A 17,663-nucleotide genomic window follows, 5' to 3' on the forward strand; every position below is an offset into this window, starting at 1 on the left:
CAAAAATAAATATGAATGATTTAGAATGTTTAAGGTATTGTTAATTATTTAAGTTGTGTATTTAATTTATTTTTTTAGTTATGGTTATTTAAATGAAATTCTCATTATAATTACTTAACATTTTATTTTAATGTCATACAACATTATTGCAGGAGAAATGTGTGTGGGATCCATTTTATTTTAAGTTACATCTTTATTCATAATATATTTTACTAATTATTTTTAATTATATTATTTAGGCTAAGGAGTTGGGGAGAAAACCATTGATGCCTGAGCTGCTTTCGAGGACCCGGACAAGGAGATCGGGAGGTTTTGTCGACGAGCGCACGAGGATGTATCTTGTAAGTGAAATTTATGTTGTTTATTTTTTTTAATTAATAAAAAAATTGTGACGTGAATTTCATGTGGCAATTGATAAATTGCCTCGTGAAAAATCACGTGGCAAATCATAAGTTGTGGCATGAAAATCACGTGACAACTTTTTAATGTATTTTAACTTATAGTATGTACATATTTATTTAGTATAATTCAATATGCATGTAAATATTTAACTTAAATTTTTTTTTATTGAATATGTGTGCAGGAAGAATATGATAGATTGCTTGCCATTTTTCTGGAAAATAATCCTCATTACATGCCAGTAGAGGGGGAGCCGCTTAATGCTGATGTTGATCCCTATATTTGGTGTGAGGTTATTAAAGAAAAAGGGCCTAATGGTTGCTTTTTTGGAGCTGGAAATTTGGCGTCCAGCTATAGAGTTGGTGATCGCAATCTGTTTCAAAGAGTTCAGGATGGAGAGGGTGGATCGCGTCAACCAAATCTGACACAGGAACAAACTGAATTAATAAGGCAATTGGCGAGAGGCGAAAATGAGGCCCAGATGGAGATGATGCGGAAGAAGCAATCTGATATGGAGGAGCAGCATGCTCGGCAGATAGAGAGCATTCTGAAGAAGCAAGCTGAGATGGAGGAGCAGATGAGACGATTTATGCAAGGAGGTGGAAATTACAGTAATGTTCCTCCTCAAGAGCCGGAGGATGACGGAGTGGGTGATGATTTTAATCGGGATAATTATTTTCCGGATGATGATGCCTCTTAAAAACATTTTGTATTTTATTTGTTTTTAATTTATATTTATGTAACTTATTCTACATTTTAATTCATTAAAATATTAGTTTTAAATTTTTAGTTTTATTTAATTGAATTTATTATATAAAGTTTATTATATGAATTTATTTTATAAAATTTTATTATATAAATTTTATTATATAAATTATATTTTATAGATTTTATTATATAAATTTTATTTTATAGATTTTATTATATAAATTTTATTATATATAAATTTTATTATATATATTTTATTATATATATTTTATTATATATAAATTTTATTATATAAATTAATTAATTAATTATATAAAACACAATTCAATCCTGCGTGATTAAATTTTTAAAAAAAATAGCATTTAATGTAGTGAAGTGAAAACCACGTCGCTACAAAGTCAACATCACACTTTCCCACACCTGCCACACCTGCTCTGCATGTAGGGAGATGTTTCCCATGTATCTTTATTGCGACGTTGGAGTCACGTCGCTACTTTCTGACGTGGTCTCCACGTTGCTACTTAGTTGCCACACGTGCTCCTGCGACGTGTGTGCCCACGTCGCTAGTTTTTTGTTGTGACGTGATATTGCATGTTGCGACGTGTTATCCAGGTCGCTGCTGAGCATCTTTTTTGTAGTGATTCTGGCAAAAACAATGTTTGACTAGTGTACGTGCCTCCGTAGCACGAGCCAGATTAGTCGATCTACTATGTAGGTCGGTACCAGTGCGAAAGCAAAAAAAAAAAAGAGTAGTATATTTTAAATAAAATATCAAATTATTTTCAAATTATTAAATTATTTTAAAGAATTGGACTGAACTATATCAATTAAAAATACATTGTTATTTAATTATTTATGCTTAAATTGATTTCGTTAATAATTATAGTTTTGGATTTTCAGTTTATTTAATGCATTTTTATTATTAATTTTGATAATAGTTAGAATTTAATTGTGATTAGGGTTTTGAGATTTCAGTAACAATAATTATTAGAATTTAAAATAATATATATAGATGGAAAATATATAGATAGATATAAATAGATAAATAAATAAGTATATTTAGAAAAATATATTAAATTTGGTTAATTTATTATTTTAGAAAAACCAAATTTTAAAACAACAATATAATTAATATTATTGCATTTCCATTGAATTGATTTTGTTAATAATTATTGCATTTTGTGTAATATTTAAAATTTTAATAGATTTTTCAATTTATATAGGACATTTTTATTAATTGATTTTGATAATAATTAGAATTTGATGTTGATTAGGACTTTGATATTTTAGCAACGTGACTTATTTTTTATGAGAAAAGGGGTTATGCATGAATTGTGTAAAAATCAATCACCACCATGTATTTAATTAAAGTATTTTTTTATTTAAAAGAAAACTCTAATGACATGACATATTGATGATTTTCTATTGGATGACAGTGTAAAACTATTTTAGCAGTGCACTACCTTTTAATTCATTTTTTATATAATATTAGTTTTTTTTATCATATCATAACTTATTTAAAAATTTTATTTAGGTAATATTGTTTTACACCGTTGTACTAACTTTAAACTTATATCAAATTGATATAAAAAATTATGCTTCAACATTAAAACGATTCTGATATCATAAAATATTGTAGTAGCTAGTTTTTTTTTTAAAAAAAAAAAATCCTTTTTTTATATATAAAAACATGAACTATGTTCTATATTAGCAGACCTAAAACCAAACCAATTTGAAAGCGTTTGCCTAATGATGCCGGAGAGGAAGATATCGCCGCCGAATGCAATTCAACTGCCCCACAGGTATATACCTAATGATGCCGTTCTCTCTATTCTGTCCAAACTTTCTCTCAAATCTTTCAAGCGATTTCAATCTATATGCAAATCATGGTCCCTTCTGTTTGATGATCCTTTTTGCATGAATCTGTATCGCAAATCATTCTTAGTGAAGGACTCGTGTTATTATGATGATAAATCTCCCATCTTGTATATGTTAGATGAACACTTTTCCCATTGTTTATATTCTTTTTCCGGTGAGTAGTTTGAGAATGTAGTCCTATTAGAATTGCCAAATCCATATCGTGGAAGTACATTTGAAATTTTGGGTTCAGCTAGTGTTAATGGTATTCTTTGTCTTTGTATCCATAATAATGAATTTAAGAAACTTCTTTCAAGCCCTCGACCCAACTATATACCGTTAGGATGTGAAGGTGGTTCTTATGTTCCTCGTTTTTATAATCATCATCTAGTTGGTTATGATCGTGCTAAAGCCAACTATAAGGTGGTTCAAATCGCATTTTATACATCAAGTTATCCACATGTTTCTTATTGGGAGATATACAACCTTAGTAGTAACTCTTGGAAGAAAATGGATGACCATATTCCTCCATTTTATACCGACTATAACCCAGTGTACATAGATGGAATGTCTCATTGGTGGAATGGAGTTAAAACAAATTCATTTTTAATATCATTTGACTTTAGTACTGAATCTTTCATTATGACTCCCATGCCTTCTTATGTACATGATTTGTTGGCTGATATTTACACTTGTAAAATTCAATTGATGATATTGAAGGGATCCATTGCTCTCACCTTACATCATAAAGAGACATCTACCTTTTACATGCATTTTAATATTGGGTGAAATTGACGTACAAAAATCATGGACTAAACTCTTTGTTGTTGGTCCATCACCCCTCCTTGAACACGCTATTGGAGCAGGAAATAAAGGGAAGATATTATTTATAGGAAAAGATAATGAATTAGTCTGGTTTGATTTAAGTATAGGGATGATTGACAAGATAGGTGCTAAATCACTCCCACATAGTTCTGAACTATTATTTCATAGAAAAAACACTCTTCCAATTAGGGGAATATATAATTAGTTTTTTTATTTCTTAGTATTTCCAAGTCAAATTTAGAAACAATTTGATCTTCTGAATTTCGATTTATCAATTTTATTTTGTTGGTTTACTCTCTATTTAAACTATTATGTTTTCTTTTCATTTGGAAGAATAATTTCTTTTGTCTTTACTATGGATTTTTAAAAAAAATGAATTAGCTCATAAAAACTCTGCTAGAGTTTCAAATAATGTCTTTAAAGTTTAATTATTTACATGTAAATGATTCAACTTTAATGAAAATATTATATTATACATAAATTTCAATTTTTTTTACCAAAACAAACTTAATTCAATTCATGAAGTAATTAACAAAAGAAATAAACCAAACAAATCCAAATAAAAATCTCATATTTCTCGTGTTACGTATCAGAGTGATTCCTAAGACTCGATCAAGCAACACAAGCTCCAAGTTTTACTCAAGTATTAGGTTATCTGTAAAATTCTGAAGAAGCACAGACATAACAATAGAAAAGGGGTGAGAACTTCATCTAAATAATTATCGGCGAATATCAATTGCTAAGGAGTAGTATTCACAACATAAACACAACAATAACGTGTACAAACAATTTTTATAACAACATCCCGCTCTTTCACTGTGCACGACTCATATTTCAACTATGTATGCAAAGTGATTCCACTATCACGAACCTATGCATGCGGTACCGGCACAACCAATATGGGTAATTTATATGAACCCGATTCCCATCGGAATCCGGATAAGTCTTAAGCATTCCTTCGAACTGCGACTTATCTCCACTCGACTCTACCCTGAGATTCCGAACGTGGCTAGGCATCCCTCGTGGATTCCCACCTACGCTCATCTCCACATAACATGAAATGAATGCATGATATACAAATATGCATAAGTATCATAACATTGTACATAACACGATCCTCATTGATTATCCGTGTGTCACTTACTCATCGTAATTCTCCATTCGAATTACTTCATCATACAAAATATATTTATACAATTTAAGTTATCACAATTTACCATATAATCCATCATCGATTAATCAAATAAACATCGCACATTCATCACATTCATACGAGACAATTTTGTACTTTACAACTCGTCGTAGTTCAACACTTACAGAAACACACATTTATGCGTCGAAGAGTTGGAATGCTATTATCAAAATAATTGTAAATTAAAGTACGTTAAATTAGCTTTTCAACGATTCGAGCGGCGCGTCATTTAGACATTCACAGCTCAAGTTATGAATTTTTTAAGTTTGAAAGTATTTATTCTAACTCAGACTCTGTTTGGTAAGACATGTTTTCGAGCTTATAGCGTATGTCTTATGTCTTATAAGCTCGCATGATAATTTAGACTCGTTTGGTAACGGTCTTCTCATCACGAGCTTATAACTTATTTTACTAGCTTATAACCTCTCTCTAATTATATTTTATTTCCCTTATTTTTAGTCATAATAATATTACTAATAATATTAATAAATTATAATAATAGTAATATATATTTATCCCATCTAATAATAATTATATTATTATAATATTATTCTAAGGTTTTTATTTAAATTAATTAATTCAACTAAATTCTCACACCCACCCTTACCACTTACCCTTAATTATGCCAGTATAATTCACAATTAAAACACACAATGACTAAATATTTAAAAGGGGTGTTACATCTACAATTATGGGTGGCCTTGGCTTGAGGTCTCTTTATACTCTCAATGAGGTTGCTAAACTCACGCTTTGGTGGGGATTGTACAACTCAAAAGAGGATTAGGCCATCATCTTGAGGCATTGAGTGCTAATAGGCTCTGGATGAATACACCACCATATTTCCTCTTCCATATGGTGTGGTGTATGACTTGAATTTTTCATCATCAAGGAAAATTCTAGGCACTTGGTGGGCAATTTTGAGAATATCAATTTCTGGTTTGATCACTGGTGCAGGGAGGATAGCCTTAGCCTTGTGAATACATTGCATATTCATCCTTCTTGGTTCAAATATCTTTCTCTTAAAGCGCGTATGTTCATCCACAACAAGCAATTAACTTTTTAATTGCCTTACAATCAAATAGATTGTAAGAGAATTTTGATATGAAAAAACTTTAAAGGAAAATTTAAAAAATCGATCGCATGCCAAGTGTTCAATAATTGGAAACTCTGAGTTTTTCTGTTAATTTCATTGGAAATAGGCTGCTTAGGTGATTGCATTAGTACAATTGATTGCGAATTTATTTGGTTAATTTTTGTATCATTTTTATCCTCCACTTTTGGTTGTGTGCATATCTGAGGCTCCAATTATCGGCTCGATTTAGATGACTTTTGGTATAAACACGATACTTCCGCTCTCCATAGTTTTTAACGTTTTAAAACCTTTTAAAAACTAAAATTTAAATTTTGGGATCTATTCACCCCCTCTAGATAAGTCGCCGTCTAACAAGTGGCATCAAGAGCTCCGGTTCATTCTATGACTTATTAGATAATTGGCTACAGAACCTAAAGGGGCGTACAATAGAGCACCTATTTTCACCGGTGAAAATTATGGTTATTGGAAAACTTGTATGTACATTCTCATCAATTCATATAATAAGGGTGTGTGGGATGCCATTATGAATGATCCAACTCAAATTACCATAGTCGATGGTAATGGTGTCACCATACCTAAACCGGAAGCGTAATGGGATGACAATGATCGCAAAAAATGGGGTTACGATTGAAAAGCACAAAACATTCGCATATGCGCTCTCTCGGTGTTGATGCATTGCAAGTTTCCCTTGATGGAACTAATGAAGTCAAACAAGCTAGATTGAACACATTGAATTAAAATAATTTTTATTAGTCTCGGATAATTACGAGAAGCTTCTTTTCGACCATTTTACGAGTGCTATTAAATGTAATATTGGCAATGGAGCCTCTACTCCGTTGTGGTACGCGTCATGGGCGGGTCAAAAATCTCTTATGGAATATTTTCCTAATTTATTCTCTCTAGCTGAAAATTATTTGGATTCTATATATCTTGCAGGGGCTTTTGTTGAAGGAGTTTGGTGCTGGAATTTTTCTAGCTGGTTCGTAGAGGGGAGTATAGTGGCCGATTTAGCTGCGGAATTGCATTAATCCGGTAGGCCCAGCCAAAGGGCAGCAACGACTGCTACTGTGGGCAGTCCGGCTGGTGCTGGCAGTGATACAGGGGCTGCTCAAACCTCCGGCCAGCAGCGCTAAATGCCCTGCTGGATGTTCTGAATTCTGTGCCGGTCAAGGAAAATTGCGATGATAGCTTCTCATGGGCTTTGTCTTCTAATGGGTGTTTTTCCGTTAAATCGTGCTACGAGCTTTTTAAGGCGTCATTATCCGGTCCTCCATTGGAAAGTAATAAGGTATTGGCCTTAAACTTTTTATGGAAATTCAAATTTCCTTAAAAAATTCTATGTTTTGGTTGGAGATTTTTATTAAATAGAATAGCTACTAGAGATCAATTGGTGAGAAGGGGTGTTATGGTGGGAGGAATTGATTATGTTTGTGCTTTATGCTCTACCGAGGAGGAAACATTATCTCACCTTTTCTTTTTGTGTAATATTTCTATTCGCATTTGGAGAAGGGTGTTTATGTGGCTTGATAATTTGATTTATCCGGATTTTTGTCTCTTGAGGAGTTTGGGGATTTCTTTTATAATTACGGGAAGATTCCTTGCTTAAATAAGCGTATGATTGCGGGTACCGTTTGGCTTGCTACGGTTTGGATGATTTGGTTAAAGCGCAATGCGGTGATCTTTAAAAAGGAAGATTTTAGCTTTACCGAATGCATGTCGGAAATTGTTTTACACTCATGGAGGTGGTTATGTGCCTCTCATAAGAGAGTTAATCTTTGTAATTTTTATTATTGGAATATTCTCCCTCTTCTTTGTTTTGAGAGGTAGAAGTTTTCCTTATTGTATCGGGGCGGAGCATCCCTTTTGCTCCCTTTAATTCCATTACTTATTTAAAAAAATAATAATAATTTTTATTAGGATTTCTTTTTAATAAGCAATTTGTATTTGGCGGGTTTCGAACCTGAGACTTTGAGAGAAGTACACTCTCAGAACCCAAACGTTTCACCGCTAGATCACACTTACTGATTTCGTTAATGGTTAGAATTTAATTATAATTGTGGTTTTTTTATTAGTTGATTTCAGTAATCATTAGGATTTTATTTTGACTATAATTTAGGGATTTCAATTTATGTAGTGTATTTGTCGTAATTGATTTTGTATAATAATAAAATAAGTAGTATATTCTGGCAAAAACAATGCTTAGCCAGTGTACGTGCCTCTGTAGCACGAGTCGGATTAGTCGATCTACTATGTAGGTCGGAATCAGTGCGAAAGCAAAAAAAAAAGTAGTATATTTTAAATAAAATATCAAATTATTTTCAAATTATTAAATTATTTTAAAAAATTCAAGTGAACTATATCAATTAAAAATACTGATAGACTACACTAGGTAACACTAGATCTAAAATGCATAAGAGATAAAAATGATAAAACAACTTTCTTTCTAATTCTGCCTCCATGAGAGATTACAATATATAGCTAGGGTAAAGATAGCTAAATGGGCCATGGGCCACTTAATTGAAATAACAAAACAACCCAAATAAAATAAACTACTTAAATTACTCTTAAGTTAAATGAAAATCCTTTAGCCATACTGATTGGGTCTTCTTTCTAATGGGTCTCTCATGTTTCCTAACAATACTCATTGGCCCATTAAGAACCTTGTCCTCAAGGTTCATATGTGAAGAAGGCTGGATAGGCAATGGGAGAACTGGGCCGCAGCTAACTCTTGAATGGGCTGGATCGGACAATGTGGGCTCCATGGGAAAAATGTGTTTGCCCGAAGAAACAAGTGGAATACGCCAGCTTGCATCTGGGGATATGGAGGGGCTGGCAACAGAAGAGGAGTTCTTGGGCAGTGTGCCAGCATGTGAGGAAAGTAATTGCTTTACAGGCTGTAATGCATTGGAAGGGGAATCCAAAGACTTTTCATCAAGGAGCCGTTGGGAAACAACAAAAGAAGAAGCACGCGTGGGACGCGTGGCTACAGACGAGTGGACCGCAGCTTCCACTTGTGGGGCACGTGATTCTGTGGGGACAGCAAACTTGCGTGAAAGTACATTATCACATGGGACTTCATTTGGTACTTTCAAATCAACAGAGTTGTTATATTCACGAAGTGTGTTTTCTTCCTTTTTCTTTAAGTTCCTAGAAACTTCAGCTCTCTCATTCCTTCCTTCTGATATTTCCAAGCTCCTATAAACTTTATCTCTTACTTTTCTCTGTGAAAACTTTGGTCCATGAGCTTCAAGCTGAGACGGACGAAGTACTTCCACACCGGTCACAGTTGGAGTAAGTGTTGGAACTTCGTTAGCTTGCTGTAGATCCATGGTCTTTACCGTTTGACTAATGTGTGTTTCTTTGTCAGATGCTGGAGAGAGCGGATCCGACCCTTCAAGAACAGGCTCCAGAAAATCAATGAGATTGCCGACAGGGAGGGGCTGGAAATCAACTTGTGGTTCCTTTCCAAAGTAAGGCCGTAGAAGGGAAACATGCACAACTGGGTGGATGCGCGAAGAGGACGGTAAATCTAACATATAAGCCACTTCCCCTATACGTTTAATGACCCTGAAAGGCCCTAAAAACGTTTTGCTAATTTTTCAGAAGTTCTCCTTTTTACAGTGTTTTGACGATATGGCTGAAGTTTGAGGTGCACCAGATCGTTGGGTTGAAAGGTGTAAGCGATCCGTTTCTGATTAGCCTGTTTTTCCATTGCAAGTCTGCTTTTTTGCAAATTTTTTTTAAGGTTGACCAAAACCTCTGTGTGTTGTTGCAGGCAAGTACCAAGAGGGTCTAAGTGTGACGAGTTGGTGAGGAAGTCGGTAACGTTGGGAGGGTCTCTTCCGTAGAGAGCTTTGAATGGAGACATGTTCGTAGCGGAGTGGAAGGAAGTATTGTACCAGAACTCAGCAAGATGAAGAAATCTGTACCAAAGCCGCGGATGGTCACTGACAAAGCATCTAAGGTATGTCTCCACCGATCTGTTTACTACTTCCGTTTGGCCGTCAGTTTCGGGGTGATAAGAAGTGCTATATTTTAATGTAGTCCCCTGGGCCTTGAAGAACTCTCTCCAAAAACTGCTGAGAAAGAGCGGATCTCTGTCCGAAATGATTGATTTGGGGGTTCCATGCAGACGAAAGATTTCTACCATGAAGCGAGAAGCAAGGGACTTAGCAGTGAAGCTTGTTGGTAATGCCAGGAAATGCACGAACTTTGTGAGTCGGTTGCAGATCACCCAAATCACTGTGTGACCGGAGGAATTAGGGAGATGTGTAATGAAGTCCATGGTAAGATCTTCCCACACTCGCATAAGAATTGGTAGAGGTTGTAAAAGTCCTTTTTTTTCTGAGTAAGATATTTGTTATGTTGGCAGGTAGAGCAGTGCTTCACAAAGTTCTTCACGTCCAGATAGAGTCCCGGCCACGCAAAAGAGTTAGAGATGCGAGCAACAGTAGCTTTCACACCCGAGTGGCCTGCTGATGGTGTGTTGTGAAATTCGTGGAGGATGGATGGACGAAATCCAAGAACATCAGGTATAAATATTTTGTCCCTGTATAAAAGTAATCCCTTTTTGAACCTGAAGGAGTTAGTGTCCTTGTCTGCTTGAATATGTTGTGTGATAGTATGCTGGCCCTCTGTTGTATTTGCATAAAAATGCTGGAGCTTGCTGAGGATATCTGGGACGGTTGAAGAAAGAGTTAAAAGCAAAGATTCGTCAGCTGGAAACTGCCTACTTAGCGCATTTGCAACAAGATTAGAACGACCAGGTTTGTAAAAAATTTCAAAATTAAAGCCCTGTAATTTAGAGGTCCATTTTTGCTGTTCTGGGGTTTGTATCTTCTGTAGTAACAAATTGCGGAGACTCTTTTGATCTGTGTGAATATGAAAATGTTGTCCGATAAGGTATTGACGCCATTTTTTTACTGCTTCTGTGACAGCATACATCTCTCGCACGTAAACAGACGCGGCTTGCATCCTTGGGCACATTTTTTTGCTGAAGAAGGCGATGGGGTGACCGTCTTGGGACAACACAGCTCCAATTGCAACTCCAGAAGCATCTGTTTCGACAATGAAAGTTTTAGTAAAATTAGGCAAGGCAAGAACCGGCATGTCGGTCATCTTGTGCTTTAATTCTGTAAAGGCTAAACTAGCCTCTGTACTCCATTGAAACTTAGTAGAACGTAACAAATCGGTGAGAGGAGCGGCGAGTGTGGCGTAATTTCGAACAAACCGTCTATAGAAACCGGTGAGGCCCAAAAATCCGCGGAGTGTCGTGAGTGATCGTGGAGGAGGCCAATCCAAAATTGCCTTCACCTTTTCAGGATCAGGTGCAACACCACCTGCTGATATGACATGCCCTAAGTAGTCAATTTGATCAGCTGCAAAAACACACTTAGAAAGTTTGGCATAGAAAGAATTAGATTTTAATAAATCCAACACAACCTGCAAGTGAATTAAATGCTCTGTGAAATTAGGACTAAAAATGAGAATGTCATCAAAGAAAACTAAAACAAATTTTCGTAAATGAGGTCTAAGTAGGTCATTCATAGCTGATTGGAATGTCGACGGGGCATTAGTCAGTCCGAATGGCATGACAAGGAATTCATAATGCCCGTCAAATGTCCGGAAAGCTGTCTTATGCGTATCTTCCGATGCAAGTCGGATCTGATGATAACCAGAGCGTAAGTCTATCTTGGTGAAAATAGTGGCAGAACTCAGTTTGTCTAACAACTCATCTATGGTGGGAATGGGAAATCGGTCTTTAATAGTGACTGCATTGAGGGCTCTGTAATCAACGCAAAAACGCCAAGTTCCATCTTTTTTTTTTACTAAGAGGACTGGTGAAGAAAAAGGGCTGCTGCTAGGTATAATAGTCCCATCTTGTAACATTTCTTGAATTAGGATTGTCATGGCATCTTTTTGTGAGTGTGGGTAACGATAAGGCTTCACATTGATGGGTGGGGTATTTAGTAAAAGAGTGATGTGGTGATCGTGAGGTCTGCAAGGGGGAAGGCCTTTTGGGTTTTGAAAAATGGTTTCATAGGATTTTAGAATTTCAAGGACTTGGGGATGGAAGGTCGAACTGAATTTGTTCAAGGGATTGAGTTGAGGGTCGGTTGGGGTAGAGGAAGTAGGAAGAGGGTTCATAATCATGAGATGGAGTGATGCGATAGAATCTGTGTGGATAAGTTGGCGTAGTTGGTGAAATGAAGTGTGAATAGGATGAGTTTTTGGATCACCCTTAAGAGTGATTTGTTTTTCGTTGTGTGTAAAAGTAATAGATGGAATGGAGAAATCAGCTTGGATTGGGCCTAATGTGCGAAGCCATGCCATCCCAAGTACAACATCAGCTCCCTCAATTGGCAATAAATAAAAGGGAAGAGTGAATGAGTCATTGTTTAGGGTTAAGGGGACCTTGTGGCATATTCCTTCACATTCTAAGTGAGATCCATTGCCCACCATGATAGAAAATTGAGTGATTGGTGTTGCAGCGAGATGAAGGTGGTGAGCAATCCGAGGTTGTAAAATATTATGTGTACTGCCGGTATCAATCAATACCATGACTGGCAGTCCCCCAATTTGGCCTTTAAATTTCAGTGTTTGGGGTGAAAACTGTCCCGTTAGTGCTTGTGGGGAGAGTTGAAAGTAAGTATCCATCAGTTCTTGAGTTTGTTCAGAATTCACACAATCAGCTTCAACTTCAGTATCTAATACCTCGTCTTCCGCTAGCAAAATTAGAAATCTGCTGGTAGCACATTTATGCCCAACGACAAATTTTTCATCACAATTAAAACAAAGTCCTTGGGCACGACGTTCCTGGATTTGGGCTTGGGATAGTTTTTTGATGGGTAATTTAGGGCCCGGAGGTGTGGATAGAAGTTTAGTTTGAAGAGTACCATGGGCAGAAGTTGGCTGAGTGTTTGTGGTGGTGTTATGTTTTTGGGTGTATGGGGTGAAAGGTCTAGAAAATTTGGGCTTTGTCTCCTTAAGTTTAGATTCAATAAGTTTGGCAAGCCCAATAGCTAGGGAAATAGTAGTGGGGCGGTGAATGGCCATTTCGCTGCGAATCTCAAGGTTTAATCCAGAAATAAAACAATCTAAAATAGCATCCGGAGGTAATCCAATGACTTGGTTTCCTAGCTTCTTAAATTGTGTTTGGTATTGCATAACGGTCCCCTCTTGTTTTAATTTAAATAGTTCAGCTTGGTGATTAGCATACGTGGAAGGGCCAAATCGTAACTCTAGGGCTCTTTTGAACGAAAACCAATCGGTTAATAATTGATTTTGAAACATCCACTTAAACCAACCTAAAGCATCACCCTTCATATAAAAGGACATTAAAGACAATCTGCTTTCTGGTGGTAAATTGTAAAAGAGGAAAAATTGATCGGCTTGAAATAGCCATTCTAATGGGTTAGACCCATCAAACATAGCTAACTCTAATTTCGGAGTTCGAAATGGTGGTAAAGGGGCCATAGTAGGAATGGGTGGGTAGGGATTGGGCTGGGTGAAATGAATATTATGATGGGTTGGGTAGGGATTGGGCTGGGTGAAAGGTGATTGGTGAGGGTTAGGGTTTTGAAAGGGAGGCGGATCTGGTGTAGTATTTGGAGCGTGGAGGGCAGTGGGGGTAGGTTGTGTGGCTGTTTGTCGTAAAGGTGTATTGGCTGGGGTCAGAATTTGGGGGATAGGTACTGTAGCTGCAGAAATTGTAGATGGGTGTTGGTTAATACCTGAAGATTCTGCAGGAGAGTGAACACCAGCAGCTGCAGCGGCTAGTTGTTGCTGTTCTTTTTGCGTGAACATCTGTTTCATCGCTGCCATTAGCGATTCAAAACGAGAATCATCCACATGCCTTTCATTCTCCAATTGTGTGTGAATCTGCCCAAGCTGCTGCTTTGTTTGAGCCAACTCTGATTGCACTTTATCAAATCTTTCATCCATTTGTTGCTGAGTTTGAAGCATAGCATTGTCTAGATGAAGATGAGATGTTTAGACAGCTTGTTCAATAATTTCTTGAGGAGAAGGTTGGGTAGGTTTGGGAGGAGCCATGAGTTCTAGATGAGAGCACCAATGATAGCCTACACTAGGTAACACTAGATCTAAAATGCATAAGAGATAAAAATGATAAAACAACTTTCTTTCTAATTCTGCCTCCATGAGAGATTACAATATATAGCTAGGGTAAAGATAGCTAAATGGGCCATGGGCCACTTAATTGAAATAACAAAACAACCCAAATAAAATAAACTACTTAAATTACTCTTAAGTTAAATGAAAATCCTTTAGCCATACTGATTGGGTCTTCTTTCTAATGGGTCTCTCATGTTTCCTAACAAATACATTGTTATTTAATTATTTATGCTTAAATTGATTTCATTAATAATTATAGTTTTGGATTTCAGTTTATATAATGCTTTTTTATTATTAATTTTGATAATAGTTACAATTTAATTGTGATTAGGGTTTTGAGATTTCAGTAACAATAACTATTAGAATTTATAATAAAATATATATATATATATATATATATATATATATATATATATATATATATATATATATATATATATATATATATATATATATATATATATATATATATATATATATATATATATATGAGGAGAGTTATATTGAATCCAAGAGTAAGTCATAATAACTTACTCCACATCTTGACCATTAATTCTTTTCAATCTAATGGTTAAAAACAATAAGGAATAGTTTTCTCTTTCCACATTTAATGACTTATTATTTTTAACCATTAGATTGAAAATAATTAATGGTCAAGATGTGGAGTAAGTTATTATAACTTACTCTTGGAGTCAATATAACCCTCTCTCTCTCTCTCTCTCTCTCTCTCTCTCTCTCTCTCTCTCTATATATATATATATATATATATATATATATATATATATATATATTTAAAAAAATATATTAAATTTGGTTAATTTATTTTTTTAGAAAAACCAAAATTTAAAACGAACAATATAATTAATATTATTGCATTTCCAGTGAATTGATTTTGTTAATAATTATTGCATTTTGTGTAATATTTAAAATTTTAATAGAGATTTCAATTTATATGGGAAATTTTTATTAATTGATTTCGATAATAATTAGAATTTAATGTTGATTAGGATTTTGATATTGAGCTAAATGGTTATGCACTGACAGTGTAAAAAAGTTTTACACTGTCATCCAATTAGAATATAACGTTTTGCCATGTCATATAAGTTTTTTTAAATTTTCAGTATGACTTGTCCTGATTCATGATCGTCATTGGTTGACAGTGTAAAACTATTTTACACAGTCAGTGCATATCTTTTTTTCCTTTGATATTTTAGTAACGTGACTTATTTTTTTGATATAATATGAGTTTTTTATCAAATCATAACTTATATAAAATATTTATTTAGGTAATATTGTTTTACACCGTAGTACTAACTTTAAACTTATATCAAATTGATATAAAAAAATATGCTTCAACATTAAAACGATACTGATATCATAAAAAATTGTAGTAGCTAGTTTATTTTAAAAAAAATAAAAGCCATGAACAACGTTCTATATTAGCAGACCTAAAACCAAACCAATTTGAAAGCGTTTGCTTCAGAAAGAAGTCATGCCGGAGAGGAAGATATCGCCGCCGAATGCAATTAAACTGCCCCACAGGTATATACCTAATGATGTCGTTCTCTCTATTCTGTCCAAACTTTCTCTCAAATCTTTCAAGCGATTTCAATCTGTATGCAAATCATGGTCCCTTCTGTTTGATGATCCTTTTTGCATGAATCTGTATCGCAAATCATTCTTAGAGAAGGACTCAACTTATTATGTTGATAAATCTCCCATCTTGTATATGTTAGGTAACCATTATTGTCATCGTTTATATTCTTTTTTCGGGGAGAGGTTTGAGAATGTAGTCCTGTTAAAGTTGCCAAAGCCATTTGAACAAAGTAAATTTGAAATTTTGGGTTCAACTGATGTTAATGGTATTTTTTGTCTTCGTATCCGTAATTATGGTGGTGATGAAGTTATATTGTGGAACCCAACTACCAACGAATTTAAGAAAGTTCCTTCAAGCCGTCAACCCAACTATAATGAGCATGGTTTTTATGATCATTGTCTAGTTGGTTATGACCACGCTAAAAATGACTTTAAGGTGGCTCATATCACGTTTCATCAATCATCTATCCCACATGTTTCTTCTTGGGAGATATACAACCTTAATAGTAACTCTTGGAAGAAAATGGATGGTCATATCTCTCCATTTTATTTGCACTATAACACAGTGTATATGGATGGAATATCTCATTGGTGGAATGGAGTTAAATCAAATCCATTTTTAATGTCATTTGACTTTAGTACTGAATCTTTCATGATGACGCACATGCCTTCTTATGGACATGATTTGCTTGCTTGTATAATTAAATTGATGATATTGAATGGATCCATTGCTCTCACCTTACATCATAAAGAGACATCTACATTTCATATTTTAATATTGGGTGAAGTTGGCGTACAAGAATCATGGACTAAACTCTTTGTTGTTGGTCCATCACCCCTCCTTAAACACGTTATTGGAGCAGGAAAGAAAGGCAAGATATTATTTATTGGAAAAGATAATGAATTACTCTTGTTTGATTTAAACCCAGATATGATTGACGAGATTGGTGCTAAATCACTCCCACATGGTTCTCAACTATTATTTTATAGAAAAAGCACTCTTCCAATTAGGGGAATATATAATTAGTTTTTTATTTCTTAGTATTTCCAAGTCAAATTTAAAAACAATTTGATCTTCTAAATTTTGATTTATCAATTTTATTTTGTTGGTTTACTCTCTATTTAAACTATTATGTTTTCTTTTCATTTGGAAGAAAATTTTCTTTTGTCTTTACAATCGCATTTTTTTTAAAAATGAATTAGCTCATAAAACTCTGCTAGAGTTTCAAATAATGTCTTTAAAGTTTAATAATATTATGTAAATGACTCAACTTTAATGAAAATATTATATTATACATAAATGTCAATTTTTTTTTACCAAAACAAACTTAATTCATTTCATGAAGTAATTAACAAAAGAAATAAACCAAACAAATCCAAATAAAAATCTCATATTCCTCGTGTTACGTATCGGCGAATATCAATTGCTAAGGAGTAGTATTCACAACATAAACACAACAATAACATGTACAAACAATTTTTATAACAACATCCCGCTCTTTCACTGTGCACGACTCATATTTCAACTATGTATGCAAAGTGATTCCACTATCACGAACCTATGCATGCGGTACCGGCACAACCAATACGGTTCATTTATATGAACCCGATTCCCGTTGGAATCCGGATAAGTCTTAAGCATTCCTTCGAACTGCGACTTATCTCCACTCGACTCTACCCTGAGATTCCGAACGTGGCTAGGCATCCCTCATGGATTCCCACCTACGCTCATCTCCACATAACATGAAATGAATGCATGATATACAAATATGCATAAGTATCATAACATTGTACATAACACGATCCTCATTGATTATCTGTGAGTCACTTACTCATCGTAATTCTCCATTCGAATTACTT

General features: G+C 34.7%; 2 protein-coding genes across 2 annotated transcripts; both read left to right on the forward strand.

Annotated features, from left to right (window-relative positions):
• Positions 1 to 2,859: 2,859 nt before the first annotated feature.
• On the forward strand, positions 2,860 to 3,753 carry LOC131649135 (putative F-box protein At3g17490). Its single transcript, XM_058918883.1, has 2 exons — positions 2,860 to 3,051; positions 3,148 to 3,753. The coding sequence occupies exons 1-2, from the start codon at positions 2,860 to 2,862 to the stop codon at positions 3,751 to 3,753; spliced, it is 798 nt and encodes a 265-aa protein (XP_058774866.1).
• An 11,946-nt stretch (positions 3,754 to 15,699) lies between these two features.
• LOC131649137 (putative F-box protein At3g24700) lies at positions 15,700 to 16,830 on the forward strand. The gene has a single exon (XM_058918888.1). It carries the CDS (start codon positions 15,700 to 15,702, stop codon positions 16,828 to 16,830), a length of 1,131 nt encoding a protein of 376 aa, XP_058774871.1.
• Positions 16,831 to 17,663: the final 833 nt, after the last annotated feature.

The sequence above is a fragment of the Vicia villosa genome, linkage group LG2 (genome assembly GCF_029867415.1).
Source record: "Vicia villosa cultivar HV-30 ecotype Madison, WI linkage group LG2, Vvil1.0, whole genome shotgun sequence".
Taxonomy (NCBI): Eukaryota; Viridiplantae; Streptophyta; class Magnoliopsida; order Fabales; family Fabaceae; genus Vicia; species Vicia villosa.